Below are 21,667 nucleotides of genomic sequence, written 5' to 3' on the forward strand. Positions count from 1 at the left end.
ACATGCTATATTTAGACGTCAGCCAGTGTACAGGTAAAACAGTGTGCAGGTACTCTACACATCAGATTAACACTGTTCTAGTTATGGGGTACCTTTATTCGTGCAGTTACACGTTGCTTACCAAGTAATGACAAACTTTATGGGCTCATCTCTGTTGAAACGAAAGATCAAATCGTCAGATTATTGTGACAAATCTTCTAAAATTGCTTCCATGTTACAATGATTCCAAATATATTTGTACTGGTGCAAATAACATTTTGAAGACACACATGTCAGGGAAGTATTACTAGTTTCTATACTCACACGCAAAAGAAACGCAAGTCGAGTATGCAGTATACGTGTTATTTATTCTCAACAGAAAAGACAAGAAATACTAATAGGGCAGGATTGACAAAACTTTGACTGAAGACAGTTTAATGGATTAAAAGGCATATGACATAATTGTTGTTTTTTCAAATGTTAGGGGCTTACACAGTTTCGGGTCAATACCCAAAATGTCAGTCAATACCTGGTGTGACCACCATTAGCATTGATCACTGCCACACATCTCCTGTACATTGAATGTATCAGACGATTTGTAAAGGCCCTAGGGATCCTCCTGCACATATCCAGAGCAACTGTGCGTAGTTCGTCGACAGTTGTAGGGACTGGGAGCACATTGTGCAGACGCCTTTGAACCTCATCCCCAAAGTGTTCGATGGAGTTCAGATCAGGGCTGAGGGCTGGCCACGGTAGGACACGGATGTTGTGTTGCTGCAGAAAGGCCATGGTAGCTCTGGCAACATGAGGACGAGCGTTGTCTTACTGGAAAATGTGTTGTTGATGTTGTGCAAAAAATGGAACAACGTGGGGTCTGATCACTTGGTCGATATACCGCTGAGCAGTGAGGCCGTGTCCCCGACCTTGACCAACATTCAGAAAGCACATGGGTCCAAGTCTCGCATTAAGTCCAATCCCTGCCCATGTCATGACGCTTTGTCCACCCCATGGGTCCCTTTCCACAACGTTTCTGTCAGCGAAACGATCACCTCGACGACGCCACATTCTGACTCTTCCGTCTGCATGGGAGACACAAAAGCGACTTTCATCAGAGAAGATGACACGCCTCCACTCACGATGACGTCAATTGCGATGATCCTGTGCCCACTGAAGTCGTTCTTGTCGATGCCGTGGTTGGAGAACAGGACGACATCTGAGGTTGTTGGAATGGAGACGTCGGATCCTAGTGTCCAGGCTACTGTGTCGATTATGTGTTCCTATGGTCTGTCGACCACTATCACTTGCAGTTAGGAACGGATGTCGCTGGTGTTGACGGGTAATCTGTCGATCTTGTCGAGGTGTGGCGACCCTAGGGCGACCGCTCGGAGGAAGGTCATCTGTGGTCTGTGTAGCATTGTATCGATGCAGGAGACGGTAAATTGTGGTTATGTTCACGTTGAAATGACGGGCAACATCTTGGACAGACTCTCCAGCTTCCAAACGTCTGATAGCCTGGTTTCTCTGATTTAGAGTTAGGCGTGGCATTGTTGACCAAGGAGTGGTAGGTCCAAGAATCGGCCACAGATTTATACCCAATACAGTTCGTGCATTTTCGATTTCGCGAGAAATGGTTGCATGATACCCACATATTCATTGAAATGGTGCGTTTTGGCGATTCGTTTTTTACGTTGCGTTTTTACTCGGGGCTTCCAAAATGCAACCAAAAATATTGATAACACCATCAGGCTTCACTACATGCAAAAACTCGTATCAATTTATGGTTCCGTGTTTGTTACCTATTTGCTTAAAACCACTTGCGTTTCCTTTGCGTGTGAGTATATATATTTGCATTAATGTCTAAGACAAACTTTGCCACTGCAGATTGACTGCTGGATATGAATATTCACATAAACTTTTTCTGGACTTAGCAATACACAGTGACGTCACAATATTCCAACTGTTCCATTTAATCTACATGCCGATATGATTATACAGCTTTTGTATCAACTATTCAGTGCTTTGATATGGTCATCATGTCACCATGCCAGAAACATAAAAGGCAAGATGAAAAACTACATTGCCTTGATCGACGACAGTCAGATAGTGAGTGACTAGGGTTTAACGCCCCTTTAAACAATACATTATTTCAGTCAGCGTGTCAGCTTGATGCGGGAGGAAGTGATGCAGGTCACATATGTTTATCACTTTGGTTGAACCCACGAACACATGACAAACCTAAACTCATAATGGGGACGAAACGGTATTCCAGCCTACGATCATGGGTTTCTGGAGTGCCCTAGGGACAAACTCTTCACAGAAAATAACGGTATCTGGACAACTGGGTCACCTGTTCCCCCGACGCTTCAGATAAGCTGCAAGTCGTATGACATAACAGCAACGGTTAAGTGGGTTAAGTACGTGCCGTGTGTGGTTACCTTTGAGTTCAGATAAGGAAGAAATATATACCGAGGTGAGGCGCTTTTTTTATTCAGTCACCAAATAGATACCATAAAGTTCACTGTGATTTCTTTTAGTGTCTCAGTGATCTCGTATTACACCTCGATGTTTCGCTTTCATCAAACGTGTGAGTCAGTCAGCCAGTATCAAACGTGTCAGTCAGATAGTCAGTCAGTCAGTCAGTGTCAGTCTGACAAGGACTTGTCAGCTCGGAGTCAGAACATTGGGTCCGAGTGGGTAATTCATGTTAATCCGTGGCATGACATCTCAGTGGGCTAGCACTATAAAATCAGAGTAGTAAAATCAGCCCCGACACACAGGTGCATGCACGTCGCTATATCAGTGCAATTATCTTGAACGCCACGTTAAACCCCATTTTACCTCACAACGTCTTTGCAAAGTTACCGTGTCACTGAAAACTTATACATTTGGGTCCACACGTGTGTGGTCGTTTTTTACGATCTTAAGGAGTGCATTGTTAACATTACACGTCCTATATCTCGATACGGATGTTTTGTTGTGGTTTGTATGTTGTGACAGCAGTCATAATCAGTAAGTATTGTTTAGGTTGAAAGTTACTTTCGATGAATATATTTAGGACAGACACCTAATTTTCTAAAACCTAAACAATTTTGTTTTGCAATACATGTACAAGTATGTATGACAGTGCTGAGGTAATCGGAATGTTCTTCTATTTGCATGGTTGACATCTAGCCAACTTTCACACGAGTAAATATTCTAATAAAGATAAAAAAACAAAGCTTCTGAAACCGAAACGATTTCTTAGTACTAACGGTGTTGAACAATATCTGTTTAATTTATTAAAATGTGTTTCATTAGATATATTTATGTACCTATAGATGATTAGCTTTTCCAAGGGAACCTCATTGACTTGTCACTTAGAAAGATATAAATCGTTTGTGCTGTCGCACCGATGATTACCTAGAAACACGTGTTAAATTTCCTGTATGCTCAATCGAGAATTGTCACATCGAAGGCTTTTCAAACGAACCCTCAACCTCGTTTAAGTCTGTGTGCAAATAAAAACTACGTTGTGTCAGGGTAATTCTAGTAAGTGGTATTACTACTGTATTCACGACATATCTAGATATATTTTCGAATCTTTCAGGCGTGATTCAATATTGTTATTATAAGCCCTGCTAAAGACATAATAGAATATGAGTTGGTCAGACTGAAGAAATGGCCTCTTTCAACATTTGTATGGCATTATGTTCTCTTTAGTTTGACGTTATGTTTATCGCAACGACTTTCAATAGTGTATCCGGGGGCATGGGTGGCCCAGTCGTCTAAGGCGCCGCGAGTCGCTGTGCAGAGTTGCGTCCCTTGGAACGCCAGAAACCTATGATTGTGGGTTCGAATCCCGGTTCGCCCCGATTATGTTTCTAGGTTTGTCAGCACCATACCAGCGCTCGTGGGTTTCATCGAAGTGGTAAACGTCTGAGACCTGCATCACTTCTGGCTTTCCTCCCACATTAAGCTGACACGCCGCGATATAACTGGAATACTGTTAAAAGCGGCGTTAAACCCAACACACTCACTCAATAGTGTATCCTTCGGAATCCGACAGATGGGGTTGTGCAACAAACTTACGTAGAATTAGGATATCCATACCGTGCCCGGTATGATAGCGAGACACACATATCAGATCGAGGCCGTTAGGTCTCATATGAGTCGAGGAATGATACCTGGCATGATATGAAATTCGCCGGGTGATAATAGGTTTATCACTGAAACTGACTGAGCCTTTGACATTTTCATGTTTAGTTTCTTTATCAACATATATTTCAGGTTGCTCCGGGATAGTAAACCTTATACATATCGTATTTGAAAACAGATATCGATTTCCAAAATATTTCGTTCGAAAGCAGCCATTTTCATTGCATTTTTCATGCTCTCAATACATCCGACATTTTTCTTTGTTTTCAATTAATTAGTCTAAAACCTTTATCCTATTCGAAAGGGACGCTAGCGTTCCCTCTGTTCAAACGTATCGTGTCATTTCAAGGCTGAAATTGAATAAATGATGTTATTCTGCTGTTACATCAAAAACGTCGTAAGAGGCGACTAACGGGATCAGGTAGTCAGGCTCGCTGACTTGGTTGAAGCATGTCATCGATCCCAATTGCGTGGATCGATGTTCATGATATCAATCACTGGATTGTCTGGTCCAGACTCGATTATTTACAGACCGCCATCATATAGCTGGAATATTGCTGAGTGCGGCTTTAAACATCAAACCAACCAACCAACCAACCAACCAACCAACCAACCAACCAACCAACTTCCATGAAAACCTGTAACTCAAGTAGGTACTCCTGTCAAATACTTCTGATCCGGCACATGGACATGACTATATCAGTGAAGGTAGTTTATGCCAGAGCAGGCAATATTCCATCTATATCACCTCGTCCTCTGGGATAGGCAAAGTAGTGGTTTGAAGCATGAACCTGGGGTACAAAGATTCCGGCAAAATTATGTTTATATTGTTTAGATTTCACACAAGGTCATGTATATATTTGTACATTTGAGTTCGACGGTATGAATTTGTATATAGAAACGTCTAATTTTTCGTTTGATCGCTTTTATTATATACTTCAGTGTGAAAGACTTTTCCGAAGTTGAGAAAAATGATATTTCCATTGCAGTAAACATAACACTTGATATTTTACTGCAGCGAACATAACATTTTGACGGACCTATTGTCATACAAGAGTTACACCCCCTTGTCTCTCTTTGTCGTTAGAGACCAGCCCATACACACACTGGTGACGTTCTTTTTACGTTTGGTCCATATTGACAATGCAAAATAATGACAGACGGTCGTTGATGGAGTTAAACAACAAACCAACCAACCAAAGCACAATATGTACTCCGCGGCCAGAAATTGGTTATCTTGCCTGCATGCATCGGGCAAAATATGGACGGGGAATTTCGCTGTTATTGGGATGGGGAAAAATACATGTCAGGACACATACATACTGTAAAAGGTGAAAATACATATTTTCAATTTAAATGTATTTCTCATGAAACATGAATATTTATTTGCTAGTGATTCATGAAAAAGCGACACAGCTATTTCCGTAAACACAAAAATCTCTTCTCTTTTCTAAAACTTAAAATGTTACACATAGTTTATATTAAACATATTGTATTGACATGAAAAGGTCAAATGGAGGTGGCAAATGTCAAAGTTAAGATACCATAAACATAAACACAGATAGCAGACGATAGCCTATATATTAAACATTGAAATAAACAAAGTACAATACCTCACTTCAAACAGTAACATTGATAACTAATACAAGTAAAATAATAAAACTAGAAGTTGTAAATAGTAAAACAACAGATTAACACACGAGATGTCTATGAGTATAAATATTTGTTCACATAAAACTGTTTTTCATTTTGTTGACAAATATATTTGGCACACCTTTAAATATATAAAGATATTATTATCGAACATGAAATAATATATTACCATAAAGCTATTACAGGAAAAGTCAAAGCCAACAGACAATACATTAGTATGCATTGAAGTTGTAAAAGCATAATAATTAGGACATTCAAGAAATATGTGATGTATTTCCACACAAGCATGTTAAGTTTTCTGACATATTGGCTTTTGATAAATTGGCATTGAGAGAACTACCGGAATGTCTCAAACACGTATATTTGCTCTTCTCTCCCCAGAGTATATTTACTTTTGGTTTAACGCTACATTTAAAACATGAAAATGTTCAGGAAAGTCGATATCGCTGAGAATTGTTATTCCATAATTTAAGTGTGTATGGTACAAAGTGAGTGAGCTTTTAAAAGTATTCCAGTTTTATCATGGCGTGTCAGCTTAATGTGGGATGAAAGCCCGAAGTGATGCAGGTCTCAGCAGACGTTTACCTTTTCGGTGAAACCCACGAGCACGGGTATGGTGCTGACAAACCTAGAAACATAATCGGGGTGAACCGGGATTCGAACCCACAATCATAGATTTCTGGCGTACCTAAGGGACGCAACTCTGCACAGCGGATCGCGGCGCCTTAGACGACTGGGCCACCCATGCCCTTGTATGGTACAAAGGACTGCAGTTCGAGCTTATGGAATACTAATATTCTTTCTATTTCTATGATTATGACGACTAAAACTGGATACGCTCTGTGGTGAAAGGTCATTCAAGTAAGCTAAACATACGTTGTCATAGATTTTTAGCTTTGCGTCTTCTTGATAGTGTCTCCGAGCCTATTTCATAATATACAGTAAATAGTTCGAGATACAACCAGCTTCAAATTGTGCACACTTATCAAAGATTTCAAAAGTTTATACGGGAATAGGTCGAATGAAAACAGTTTAGCTAATGGTGATCCCCCGAGTCCATATTTAAGTGATGGCGAGGAAAATATCATTTTAGTGAGTGAGCGAGTATTGTTTTACCTCGCTTTTAGCAAAACCCAAGCAATATCACGGCGGGGGACACCAGAAATGGGCTTTACACATTGTGCCACAAGTCGACCGCCCGACCGCCCCTTACAAGAAATAAAAAGTGTCATATTACCTTGACGCATATTGTTTTGAGGGAAAATATCCTCCGTTAAGTCTTTGTATTCGGCGTTTATGAAATAATTTGAAGTAAATGTTTTCAAATTGGACCCAACAGCAAATGCTAGCACACGACTGGAAGTAGAGGAAGCCAAAGGGTCTTATCTATTAGTAACCTCATTAGAAGAGGTCTCTGTTGGCTGTCTCGTCGGGGCAGCGGCCTCCTTCGGTCGCCTGTTACGACTCGTGTCGTGGTTCTGTGGTGTGTCATGTCATCCTGTCGTCTTAATGACTACTTTGTGGACTGGACGAACGTCCTGATGTGCAACACGACCAGAACTAGAGTTTCAACCTGCACAGTTCTCGCTTTCCTATTTCAACAATAGTCTTCTTCTCCAAGTCATACTTGATCGCAGGTCCATTGACATGTTTGTTACGGTAATTTAACACTCGTGACCAGGCTGCGTCCGTATATAAATCTGCCTTTATAGAGGTGCGAAAGTGTATGATAAAGGCTCTTCTGCATTTGAAATAAATCCACGTCTTAAGTCAACCTGAAACAATAACATGATCATTAATAATAGAATGTAACATCATTGCCTAACAATATTTATCCACACGTTGACAATCTACAAATAATGTAATAATATATATATTTGACATCACTTGAATACCAATTTTAACCTGTTAACATATAATAGTACATGTGTAGTATGTACATTATGCAATTCGCCATTGACAGTTTAGCAAATCAGTAACGTTTTGGCACATATTTGTTTTCATTAATATAGTAACGTTTTAGTTGTCAACGTTAACGAATTACCCTCCTTACCAACCACAAAAACTACATGCTGATAAAAAAAAAGAGTATTTGGCCGCAAAACGTTTATACAATTTAAGGTGTAGGAAGCAACATCGTTCATGCACAAATGTGTAAAAGTTCTAATAGCCTACTGGACACTTTTCATTTGAAATGTCTTCTGAAGTCAAGAAGCCAAAAGACATTTCCATGTCACTTAAAGAAAAGCAATCAAACATATCTAAGGTCATAACTTTCAATTGTTCCAAAAACATGATGAATGTCTGATGTCTGAGTCCCCGATTATTCGAGCAGTGTGGTATTTGGCAGTGTCCTGTTAGAAGAGTATCCCTTGTAGCTGCCTTCTGAGAAAGGGAAGGGTAGCTGGCCGCAGAATGACATTCCAGTAACGCTGGGCGTTCAAATTTCCACGAATGATGACAAGACAGGTCTTCCTTTCACCACATATCCCGCACCATAACCTGACACCACCAAAGGGTGAAGCTCTTGGATGCATCCTAGCGCCAGTTGTACACCTCTCTCATTGCTGAACAGTACACAGACGATGGACGACTGTTTCGCCCATGTTCATGAGTCAACAACATTCTGCGGTGGGGGCTGTAGGCCATCATTTGAGCAGCACATAATCGTCCTGACACTGTGTCTGCTGATGCGGCATCCCAGTCCCGACAACGCCAATGACGTTACCGCCAGGAAGCGGTTGCGCAAAAAGCGGTCCCCCTCTGTGGTGGTTATATGTTTGTCTACCATTTCGTGCCCTGTTTCTCGTGTCCCCATTCTGGTGGTATCACTGACGTAGTCTGGCAAAGGTCTGTCGGCTGTATCTGACTTGCGTCGTCATGTTAAAATTAGCGCGATTCCATGACCCCCTCCCCTTCACTCTCGCGTGCTTTGTTATGAGTGAGTGAGTGAGTATGGTTTTACGCCGCTTTTAGCAATATTCCAGCAATATCACGGCGGGGGACACCAGAAATGGGCTTCACACATTGTACCCATGTCGGGAATCGAACCCTGGTCTTCGGCGTGACGAGCGAACGCTTTAACCACTGGGCTACCCGACCGCCCCCTGCTTTGGATCCAACCACTTGCTTCGTATACTCTCTTTGCATTGTCACGTTGCAGAGTACAGTTGCACAGTGCTACCAACGGCTTCATTCGAATAACGAACTGATTCCAAAAATAATTCCTTCATATGACACAATGTGTAATGAAGGTGTATTGTTATTGTTAGTTTGTTTGTTGTTTAACGCCGCTCTCAGCAATATTCCAGCTATGACGGCGGTCTGTGTAAATATTCGAGTCTGGACCAAACAATCCAGTGATTGACATCATGAGCATCGATCCACTCAATTGGGATACGATGACATGCATCAAACCAAGTCAGCGAGCCTGACCATCCGATCCCGTTAGTCGCCTCTTTCGACATGCATAGTCGCCTTTTACGGCAAGCATGGGTTGCTTAAGACCTATTCTACCCCGGATCGTATTGCATCAAACGGTTGATCTCTTTACAGGTGAGCAATAAACATGACATATTCTCTTAATGTATACAACTTCATGTTTTGTATATTTTTCGAACTATCCTGTGTAACGTTTACGTGCATTTTGCGCTTGATAACAAATAGGGATTTAAAATATTTATAAACAAAAGTAAAAAAAAATGAAAATGTTTATTCCACTTTTATATCAGATTGGGAAATTTGATGTTCTCTGGTCGTAGTTAATGCTGAAAACATTTTCCGGATGGTATGAAAGAAACCCAGTGTTTGCCTCAGAAATATTATTCGAGTTAGTGAATAGTTACATGTTGTAAACATGAAATGTCAATGCAAGAAAATAACCGGTCTACATTTTCTGCCAAAATAGATTCCTCATGACGTAAAGGGCAAATAGCTGTGGAAATTACATGAATGTACCACTGAAAATCAGTGATGTTAGTCATTCATACAATATGTCATCCAATATGCACACAAAAATAAGTATTTGTCGCCTGACGCAGCACAGCAGTACTCTGCCGTGCAACATCAGCCTGTAAACAAACCAGAAAATCCAATGTAAGTCAATTCTCACATTAAAAAACCCCTAGACTTACGCCTACACTATTTGCTGCCAAAGGATACACCACATGTGTTTGTGTGTTGGGGCAGGAACGGAGCCTAAGGACCTCTCAGAAGTCAAGCTGCCGGACACGGTCACCTACATGTAGACATCCAGTTACCGCAACGAACGTTGCTTAATTTCACCAGATTTGTGACATGTACGCAGGACCCCGTGCAACATCTTGATGATCCAAGAAAATTAATTGAAAATATCAGATTGAATTCAAGAAAACGCTGAGGAGAGGGTACACTGACTATCCTTTCTAACACGTTTCCCGTTAACTGGCCTGGTGATCGGGATTCAAGAGCAATGGAAGCCTGGTGGTACATTCTAAATGCTGGTCGATGGACGCTGACGTATTTACAATTCATGATTTTCTCAAGATAAAGACCTTTTATTGAGTTAGCTGAAAATAATTAACATATACTTTACCAACCTATTCGTTGCTATTGCCTTCGCTCAACCTGGATAGTGGCGAATTCGGCGTCTAAAAAATATGAAACAAATATATTCTTCAAGGGTGTCTGTGAGTATGGTTACTGATTGATCGGTGTAGTTTCGTGACATTAATTTTGGTGAAACCTGATGATAAATTGTCATATCAAGTTTTCAGTGCATTTTAATGTGGACCTGCTTGTTATAGGTAGACAAAAAGTCAATATACTCCCAATTAAAACAAAATTAATGCGTAGGAGCAATGGAATCGAATAAATGAACATATTTCGCATTTAGATTTTGCTGTTGTTGGACATCGCTAGAAACAAAAGTGATCTTAAATTATAAGTTCCTGCTTCGACAATCTGTGCGTTTAATTTAACGTCGCACAGGAATTGTTTCAGCCTCAAAGCTACGACACTGTTGGGTGTCCATTGAACCACGGTAATGTCTACCCAGGAATACGACAGTTTTTGTACGAATATCAAAATTGATGATGTTTTTTTTAATTATAGACAGTACGTACATGTACTCATTACACGTAAGAACGCCGTCATATAGCTGGAATATTGCTGAGTGCGGCGTTAAACAACAAACCAACCAACACGTCAGAACGAAATGTTTATGACATGGGTTAACATTACCACATCTTAAGGTGCATTATCATCCCTTTCGTGTTCCTCGGATAATGGCAGGATACATCTTCGGAATCTGCAGCACCTACTGTGACACAGTAACCAACATTTGTCAGCATGTTGTACATCGTGTTAACTGTTGGGATAATTAATTAAGAGTATTTATGAGTATCCTTGAGATTTTTTACACTGCAGATTGATACAGAATTTTGTGCTGCATTCTGACTGGCTTAAAGCCCGGAAAGTATTAATTTCTTGTCGAACCCATCGGCTTAAAATAAAATGTCCAGACATCTAATGTTCACTCATTTATAAACACTTAATCGTTATGCCATAAAAGAATAGGGGAATATGTTCAGTCAATTATAGAAAATAACAATCAACTTACAGGACACAAAACCCAGTTGCAACAATTACAAGGAGAGGAACTATGATGGATATAATCACAACGGGAAGATTTGATTCTTGCCCTTCAGTTGTGGCTTTGGTGGTTGCTGCTGTAAGAAAATGAGCAACACATAAAAGAAACAGATCTCAATTGTTCGTACCAAGTAATATCTTCTGCAAGTACATTTGAAGATAGGTTTCATTCCAAAAGAACTACGTGCTTGTTGACCTTCAAAACCATATACATATATCATATATGTGACCTAGTTAGCGAAAAGTAAAAGGCATTTATGTTGCGGAAAACCACACTTATTTAATAGACATCTATAGGTACATGCTAGAATATGAAGATAACTTAATCTCTCAAACATTAGTCAACTGAGTTACCGATACCAGCATATACGATACATTGATAGGTTCATTTACCAGGGATCACGGAAGTACATTGACTTCTTCCATCATATGTGAAACCTTGGCGACATGTAGTGCAGTTCCCACTCTTCTGTTGACATCTGAGACAGTTTTGAGAGCAGGCCAACTCACAGGTCTGTCCCTGCCAGCCATCAAGACACCCATCGCAAATTCTGTCATCGCTACAACCGGAACCAAGACAGTTGCATTTCTTCTTCTCACAGCTAGTTCCTGTGAACCCTGCCTTGCACGATGTACACACCCCAGCTTCAGTGCAGGATAAACAGTTGGTTAGGCAAGGGTTATCGCAGAGAGGAGGCTTCGAGCCAGGTACACAGCCGTGGGTACAGAGAGGAGTGTCTCCGTCAACCCCTGTCCTGCAATCACTGTCATGGCATTTATCAGTACAATGTCTGTCACAGGAGCGCCCATAGAAGCCAGTTTTACATCCATGAAGGCACACACCCGCCAGCTGACTGCAGTTGCCATGTAGACATCCCACTGAACAGGTTTTGTCACAATGAGACCCGGAAAGCCCGTCCTTGCATCCAGATGCACATGAACCATCGTAAAAGAAACACTCTGAACCACTACACTGTTTTCCACACTTTTGTTCACATTTATCTCCCCACCATGTGGGTTTACAGCCTTCCCGACACTTCCCTGTTGTACGGTCACAGAGCCCACGGTCACCATATCTCTCTCTGCACTGAGGTGGACATGTCAGTGAACAGTTGGTAGAGTAATAGCCAGTTTCACACTGAATACAAACTCCTGTTGTTTTGCTACATCCACGCGTGTCACAGTGTTGACACATCTTGTCACAGTAAGCTCCATACCATCCAATATAGCATTCCTCACATGCCCCGGACTGCGATAACACCAGGCAATGATTGTCTGTACTATCAACAATGAAGATACCTTAAAGATGTAATGTGAAAGTCGTATTACATATAGCATGAATAAAACAATCTATTAGACGCTGATAGTTTTTCCAAGTACATACTTCATATGACATACATGAATCCGCCACTGAACTCTTCGACATATCAAAGAAATTCTGGTCATTCCTATGTGAAACATCATTTTGTAATCAGTACGCAACTCGAACTGCCGTCTACTGGAGTGTTCTAATATCAAAATGTAAGTCAGTCTATCGTTACAAACAAAACGGGAATTAATTCCCATGTTACGACATGTTTTTGAGGGAACTACGTACTTAAATGCGCACGTTTCTACAGTTCACGAAATAATATCACATGGAGAAATAGTTGTTATCTTATAGATAAACGTTGAAGCCATATGTACATACAATGTTCAAAACAGTAAAATACCATAATTATTCTTTAATGTGAAACTGTGACTACAGTGAATGACTACATATCTATGGGAATGTTGGGCGTGGTACATAAGGAGTGCGCCTAGCGCAGTGAAATTCACACCAACAGCCTCATTTGGACCATCTTCCCGAGGCATGAGAGTTAACTGACTACAAAAGTCCAGTTTCAACCCTTGCCGAACTAGGTAGATATTATGGAGTTAGATTTTGGCTGGACTAACGAGTCTATGCATAGTCAAATCAAAATCGCGCAATGAACTCGAAATCCGGTTCGTAAACTGTCATGAAGATTTCGGTCGATTGCAGAATTTGCAAAACATGTGCACCGCAAAATCGTTGTCAACAGATATTTTCCAAATCTTTTCATGGTTTTAATCAAGGTGCTCACGTAATTTGATGCACTTCGCGATATAAGACCCGTTTTATCACAATTTAGATCTTGATTAGATCGTCCTGACTGGGCGCCGCCCTTTTGTTTGAATCAAATGCATGTGATACGAGAGGTGGAATCTGATTGGTCCATAGGAGAGCCCTAGAAAGGGCATAACTCGTAATAGCCACTGGTGGCGCTACGATCGAGCCCAGGAATTCCAGCCTAGTTCGGCAAGGGTGGAAACTGGACTTTTAAAGTCAGTTAGCTCTCTTGCCTCGGGAAGATGCATGTGGACAATATGATTAAATAATAATTAAATACATGTATATGTATCTGAGAAAATCTTGATATTCATAATGCACAGCCTTAAGAATATAATATCCAATACACACCGTTCCCAATCTGTCCTTCTGTATTATATATTTTATATGTTCGGGGAGAATGGCGGTTTGGTGTGGTTGAGGGGGTTGGGGTTGGGGTGGAGTGGAAAATGTGAAAGCCTCCAACGCGACACCGTTAATTCCTTTTAGTTAGGTGAACTAAAGTGTTATCTTATATTTACCAATGATTCAATACGTTCAAACATACTTACATTGTGTGCACAGGATTACTGCAAACACTTGATAAAGTTCCATGTCAACAGCTGTAAGCATGAAATGATCCACATAAAATCGTCAGTAAGCATGTTGGTAATTAGATAAATAGGTTTCGTAGAAGCATAACTATTGGATATTTGTTTGATATGGTTATTAGTTGATCATATCTTATAGTTAGAGAAAACAAATGTTTGATCAATTGACATTATAATGAGTATCATTATCATTCTTTGCGAATACAGAACGTGTTATGAGTTGCCGTATATATGTCGTAAGAATTGTAGGTACAAACCTGTGAAATATACGTTCGATGAAGGGAAGAATAAACAACGAGCAAATACATGAAAATGTTCAACGCTTTCAGTTTTATGTGCAGCAAATTGAAGGTTGAAGATAAGTTCCTGTTTCGTCCAAAACAAGAAGCGGCTGCATATAACGTATACGTATATATTTTGTATTGGCCCACATTAGAGCTATAGATCCATGCCTTGTAGATGACTGTGAAGGCAATATATATCCATATCCGTAGACAAAACTTGTATGCCGATAAATCAATGGATTTGCAGATGACGGACCGACTATCACTGGGACCACAGCATAAACTGGTGCAGGTCCCTATTGTTATTTTTTGTTTTATGCATCATTAAGATGTTGTACTTTGATGACCGAATGCCCGCTGGTCAGATTCGTTCCATGTTTGTTAGTACACTGTATAAGAAGTCCAATACATTTGCCAGGTGAGATCTATATGAAGCATGATTCATGTTAAGGATTAAACACCATGTATCTTCGAAGCTGGTGACCCAATATGCATCACACCGACATAAGATGACCATCATATTTTGACAATAAACAGCATGGTTTGGCCATCCATACTGGAATAATGGAAAGTTTGCCTACGACATAGGTCTTTTTCATGCGAATACTTACGATGTTAAAATTATATAATTCACTTTAAATCAAGGTTACTTACACGCACCCACAAGCCATACCCGTGACAAACACGGAATCCATACCAGTATTATATATACGACATGGGTCTCCCAACAACTTATGAAACGATTGCGTATATTCTGTGCCCGGCTGGTGGTAATATCCAATCAGCTTACAGGCCTAGCCGACCGTGCTTATTAGCTACGTCTCCTCGTTAGCGCTTTTAAAATTCGTGTGGGTTGTGACAAATACCGACCACAAAAAGCGTAGTTTTAATTAACCGCAACAACGCTAACATAACGTTTTCACACTTTTTCTCGGCTATCGCATTGTACATCATTCTGGCTACATAAAGATGTAAGAAATATCTTTTACTATGTTTTATGATACTTGCACTTTAATTATCCACCGAAACAGATTACTTTTGTCGCGAAGGACAATAAAGCTGTGAAAATTATATGAATGGACCCCTGAAAATCAGTTATGACTCCAGGTTTTCGCTAAAAGGGCAGGCATATCATGCCCTACCGGTAGCACCCTTCATTCACTTAATTTGCATTATAAGTGTTTTTTGTCTGACGCCGCACAGCTGTACTCGGCGGCCTGTAAACAAATCATTAAACAAAGTACAGTACATGGAGTTATTTAGGCATACACACGCTCCTGTCATCTGTCGTTTGAGAACCTCCCCCTTCCACATTCCGATACGGCTTGATGAATGGGCTTTCAATGAACTCACACAAAGTGAGAGTCAATTGTGAAGAGAATGCTTTGGTCATGTTTGGTCACACCCTTTAGCCATGTTTAGGGTACATGGCTTCCAAAAAGTTTTATTCATATCCAGGTACACGAAAACAATCTTTTAACATTTTCTATGTCTTCTGGTGGCGGCCATGTTGGATTCTTTTGACCAAGATTGCTTCAGGAAAATGTTATGACAGTCCTATTGGTTTTAAACTTAAGGTATAAGGGAACCGTTTTCTTATTTCTATATCTAATAGATAACATATATGCTGAATACTTAAGGCGAAGATACTTTATTGTGGCACACATTTTCACACATGGTTTAAACTGATTATAAAACAACAGATATAAAATAACTTGAAACGATGTATCATTTGGCAATATTAGTTATTGAACATCTTCGAGTCTTGGTTATGTGACAACTCACATACCTATCACCTTTAGGTTAGTTAGGCTTTCTGGTCCCATTGCAATAGGAAAACGTTTCTCCGAACCGGGAGTTTTAGTGGTCATAACTTTTATTCTAAGGTAGCTCTAGCCATGGGAAATGTTGTTTCGAAACTCTACTGTAAATATGTGTTGCTTTTGAAACCCGAATAACATGCATATGATGATATAAGAGTGGTGACATGATTGTTAGCTCTGTGTGAAGCTTCCTCTTCTTTCCATGAGACATACATGTATATACAATTATACAAGCTGATTAGCTTAGCAACTGTATAAAAGTAATAAAAAAGGAGAGTAGCTAAATCGGTGTCCACCCCACTGGCCTACTTCCCATTTGGCCCACGCTTTTAGGGGATTTAATTACGGTAAGTAATCGGTTGGTTGATCACTCACTAATTACCCGTCTCCCCCAGAGTGATGAAAATGAACCAGTCAAACAACAAAGAAATAGTGTCTCATAAGCCTAGCTAGGCTGGATGGTATGATAAATTTAATATGATGTATTCTTATTGTTTCACGCCATGTGCCACTTTAATAAACTATGTCTGTCTGTCTGTCTGTCATGTAATAGTTCGGCGTGTCGCCCTTGCACCCATTCCAATACTACCGTATCGGTTAGCCTTTAGGAACTTCTTGAGTGTGCAATTTAAGTAAATCTTCATTTGAAGACAATAGGTTATTCAGCTATCACAAAAGGTTAAACAGTCAATATTTCAAAATATGCTTGTAATGATTTGAAATAGGTTTTTAATTAAAACAACCCACGCGCAACAGTGTAAATTACATGTACGTTAACGCACATGCAGATGTTAGCACAACAGTATTGACAGTTTCTGTTCATGTTTACTGTTCTCGAGTGAGTGAGTGAGTGAGTGAGTGAGTGAGTGAGTGAGAACTCAAGGAATGGGTTTCATATATTTAACCTGGAGTGAATGCCTTAAACTTTGCCTATGGGCATTCCATCCGCCATTACCATTTTTACAATAAGTCATATTGATAGAACCTGTTAACGTTAGCCAAATTAAACTTTAATCGCGTTTGTACAGCTGCATGCAAAACAAAGTCCAAGTGCATTATGATAAAGTCCATTGACGTCTTCATGGAATATAACAATATGATATACTTTCACTTTGCCTATTGTTATCAATATCTTGCAATATCATTGTCATGAATATAATATTACATGAATACACAGGGTGTGAACGAAATTGAATTATTAACTGAACCAACCCATCGGTTAGATTGACCTAACAGTGCTTTCAGTGTGTTTACTTTGTCGTCAGGGTATGCCAATTGTGACAAGTATAACCTCTTTCAAGTATAATATATATCAACGCTGTGTCAATACAATAATGTCAACAAATGTTGAGGGTCCTGGCGGGTGTGTTTCGATAGTATCGCTCAGATTCATCAATACAGTATATTACTGTACAATGATTCCGAGTGTGCTTGCTTTAAGCTATTGCCGTACCTACAGGTATATTAGCGATGTACGTACAATCCAAAACGCACTGCAAAGACGTCGTACCTCAATAGATTTCTCAATCTAGTTGTATTTTCGTGACTATGCCGTTCAATCACACGAAATAACTTTGATAATCACCCGTGTCCGTTCCAAAAATTCTGTAACCTCTATTCATGAACGATCCTCGTTGCCAGTGTTGTATCCGTTGTATGACAAGTCATGGTTGGTTCCAATATTTATTCAGGAATGTTACAGTCATGCATATCGTCTAAGATGGCTGGCCCCAGCGAGCACGTGAAGTTCCATACATCTGACGCACCTCGGACGTGAAGAGCTACCCAACAGAATTATCTCCCCTATACCACTACGCGCCTGCATAGCATACATACCCCACTATGCAACTGTATTACAGCAATAAAATGAGAGTAGCTAAAACAACACATTCACAAAGCAGCCAATTAAGGCGGCTGCGACCAATTAACACATGAGTTAATTAACTCAACACTCTGATGAGTGCCATTAAATCACAAGAGAATGAAATAGTCGGGTCGCTCATTCTCTACTTCAGAATGCAATGACACTGAACAACGACGAACGCCGGAATTTGCAAAGCGGTGTCGGAAATAAAGCCCAGAGTGGTCACTAGACCGTGAAAAAGGTAGATTCGAGACACAGTGATAATTAGATATCACACGCACATTACATGAAGGCATACATTACCTATCACTGCATTATGGGCACGTAACTTAACTCATATGAGAAGAGCTTTATCTGTACAATATACAATTTATAGGTTTATGGTTTTATCGGAAGGAAATGTAACTAAGGACTTTATTTGACGTTTTAACGCATGTGAGTGTGAGTGAGTGTGTGTGTTACAACGAGGGTAGATCTCTACATGAGGGTAGAACAAGCTTTCTTTCTTAAGTACAGGGTCGATTAATTTATAGACCGCCGTCATATAGCTTGAACATTGCTTGGTGTGGCGTTCAACAACAACCAACCAAAATACATCACGCTATTCGATATTATCGACGATTAGAGTATCAAAAATTCAATTAAATGCGATATTTATCTCTTCCAAGAGGACGCACATGTAATTCTTTGTAGAAGCACGTAGCAGCCAGCAGTAGAAACAGCAGAGCGTCGTTCGTTCAACGTTTCAAATAAGAGTTATACCCCTTTGTTATACTTTCAGTATTTCAAAATATGGCAACACTAACCGGCTATTTATGAATGAGTCGTAATATGACGGAAACAATGCCGAGGCGACGTTAAATTTTAACTAACGCACTATTTAGGAATGATATATGGACAATAAGACGAGGTGCTGAAATCGGACAACACATGTAATTCCTTGAGACGTTGAGTCGTAATCAAAGGGAGATGACCAATGGTGCTTTTTCTTACTAAAATCCATTATAAGAAAATCTAAGTGATGACATATAACATTTATTTATGCTGATGTACCAGTACGATTCAACATTTACTGTATTATTATCATTTCTTCAAAACCTTCGAAAAATGAAACTATTTCTAAAAACGTATTTTGTTTGCTTTGTTTTTGACACAATGCAAGTGTAACATACATATATGCTGACAGCGCTACACCTTACTCGAAGAGAGCTATGCACATCGTCGCTGCTGTGTGCTATAAAAACATGTATGTTCATACCGAAGTGCTCAGATCTACATACGCGCATGTGCATCATTTATGTTTCTTTAAATCTCAGAAAATATCTTTATGTGATGAGAAGCATTTGGTACAACTATCTACAATCCAGCCAAACGCATACATTATCAGGTCGTTTCCTTAAGTATGCACTGTTGGTAGCGTTTCATGCATAATGTTCTTATTGAATTAGTGTTGAAATATTGATTGCTAATAATTTAAATATCCGAAAATTGAGAATTTTTACGCATTCTCCACATATTATCTCCAGCAGAATATCTGCACGTAATTTATGATGAACAGATCGTTTATAGTACACTCGTTTATATCGTCCCTCCTAAGAAATATAAACCAAGAAAATGAGACACATTAAGTTACGTATCGACGTCTACAATGACTCATATTTTGGACAATCATAAGACCCATGACTTATATATAAGCGTATACGTACATGCTTGTGAAGATTCAGACTGGAACATCCCACAAGATGTGTCATTATCATACACACACCAGAACCTGACCTATGTTCGTATTACAATGACTTCCGTGATAATCCGTTGTAATCAGCGGTAAATGATCTCCAAGTGTGAATGATTACCGAGGTACCGATGTTAATGCCACAGTGACAATAAGGTATATACCATATGTTCCACTTGATCTACATGATATGATTATACAACGTTTGTATCAACTATTCAGTTCTTTAATATGATCATGTAATAATGCCGGAAACATAGTTTTTATTCATTTGCATTTATGTCCGAGACATGCTTCGCGGATTAACTGCTGGATATGAATATCTACATATTAATTTATTTTCTGAACATGGAAGTCTGTGAGTAGATGATGCATGCTTCTTGGACCCCCAAAACAACACCCGCATTTGTACATTGTAAACTGTATGTGCACACTATACCGTTTATAGGTTTATGATTTTAACGGGGAAAAATATAATTATGTACCACCTAATCAGTATAATCTACATGATTATACAACTTTTTATCATCTATTCAGTGAGTGAGTTGGGTTTAACGCCGCTTTTAACAGTATTTCAGTTATATCGCGGCGTGTCAGCTTAATGTTGGAGGAAAGCCCGAAGTGATGCAGGTCATAGACGTTTACCACTTCGGTGAAACCCACGAGCACGGGTATGGTGCTGACAAACCTAGAAACATAATCGGGGCGAACCGGGATTCGAACCCACAATCATAGGTTTCTGGCGTGCCCAAGGGGCGCAACTCTGCACAGCTAATCGCGGCGCCTTAGACGACTGGGCCACCCGTGCCCCCTCATCTATTCAGTGCTTTGATGTGATCATGCTATTATGCCAGAAACATACAAGGCAAGATGAAAAACTGCATATGTCTTGGTTGTGTATCTCTACGTCAAGTAAGACAGTGAGTGAAATGGGTTTATCGCCGCTTTGAACATTACAGTATTTCAGTTTTAGTATCATGGCGTGTCACCTTGATGTGGGAGGAACACCAGAAGTGATGCGGGTCTCAGATGTTTACCACTTTGGTGAAACACACAGGCATGGGTATGGTGCTACCAACCTAGAAACGTATGTGGGGCGTACCGGGAGTCCAACCTACGATCATAGGTTTCTGATGTGCGCTAGGGACAAACTCCGCTCACAAAATAGCAGCGATTTAGACGACATGGCCATCCGTACCCCGGCAAGTCAGATAATATAAAAGTCGGAAGACATAACAGTGAAGGAGAAGTAGGTTACGTACCTGCCATGTGCGCTTAGCTTTGACTTCTGACAAGGAAGACATACAATGTATATACTGCAGTGACCTGCGTGTTTGATTCAGTCTCCAGGGAGAATGACCAATGGTACACCGCAGTGACATAATATCCCTAATACCACAAACAAACGACTGACTATATCAGTTACGCGTTAGTATCGCATGGTCCAATATACATTATATCTATTCAGACTGTGGGACAATACATTCTTCTGGGGAAATCTTACAGCATGTTGGCGTACACTATAATCTAGTCCGGCGTCAGCGTACCAACAAACCAAAACTACTTGCTAACTTACTGAATATGAACAATACATCAAAGATTGCATGAGACTTCCACAAGACCAGAGATAAACTAGATGCCACTGGTATGCGGATATTCATAATAAGTCATTTTGTCTCAGTGAATATGCTTGAATAATTTGAATCAAAGCTTACTAACGTGACAAATAGGTCTACAGTGTGTTTAACGTGAGGTATACGGACCTATTCGTTCAATTCGTTTGTTATCCTTTCGCCCAGGTGCTATGTGGATTAATACATGTGTACATTTATACATAGCTTGAACT

The 21,667-nt window shown here is 40.0% G+C and overlaps 1 protein-coding gene across 1 annotated transcript; it reads right to left on the reverse strand.

The window, feature by feature from the left end:
* Positions 1-10,992: 10,992 nt before the first annotated feature.
* Positions 10,993-21,143, reverse strand: LOC124120227 (multiple epidermal growth factor-like domains protein 10). Its single transcript, XM_048399195.1, has 5 exons — positions 21,084-21,143; positions 14,080-14,130; positions 11,791-12,696; positions 11,366-11,474; positions 10,993-11,065 (listed from the first exon to the last, which is right to left on the reverse strand). The coding sequence occupies exons 1-5, from the start codon at positions 21,088-21,090 to the stop codon at positions 10,993-10,995; spliced, it is 1,146 nt and encodes a 381-aa protein (XP_048255152.1). The 5' UTR covers positions 21,091-21,143.
* Positions 21,144-21,667: the final 524 nt, after the last annotated feature.

Source organism: Haliotis rufescens, unplaced genomic scaffold (assembly GCF_023055435.1).
Source record: "Haliotis rufescens isolate VD_foot unplaced genomic scaffold, xgHalRufe1.0.p SCAF_2, whole genome shotgun sequence".
NCBI classification, from domain to species: domain Eukaryota; kingdom Metazoa; phylum Mollusca; class Gastropoda; order Lepetellida; family Haliotidae; genus Haliotis; species Haliotis rufescens.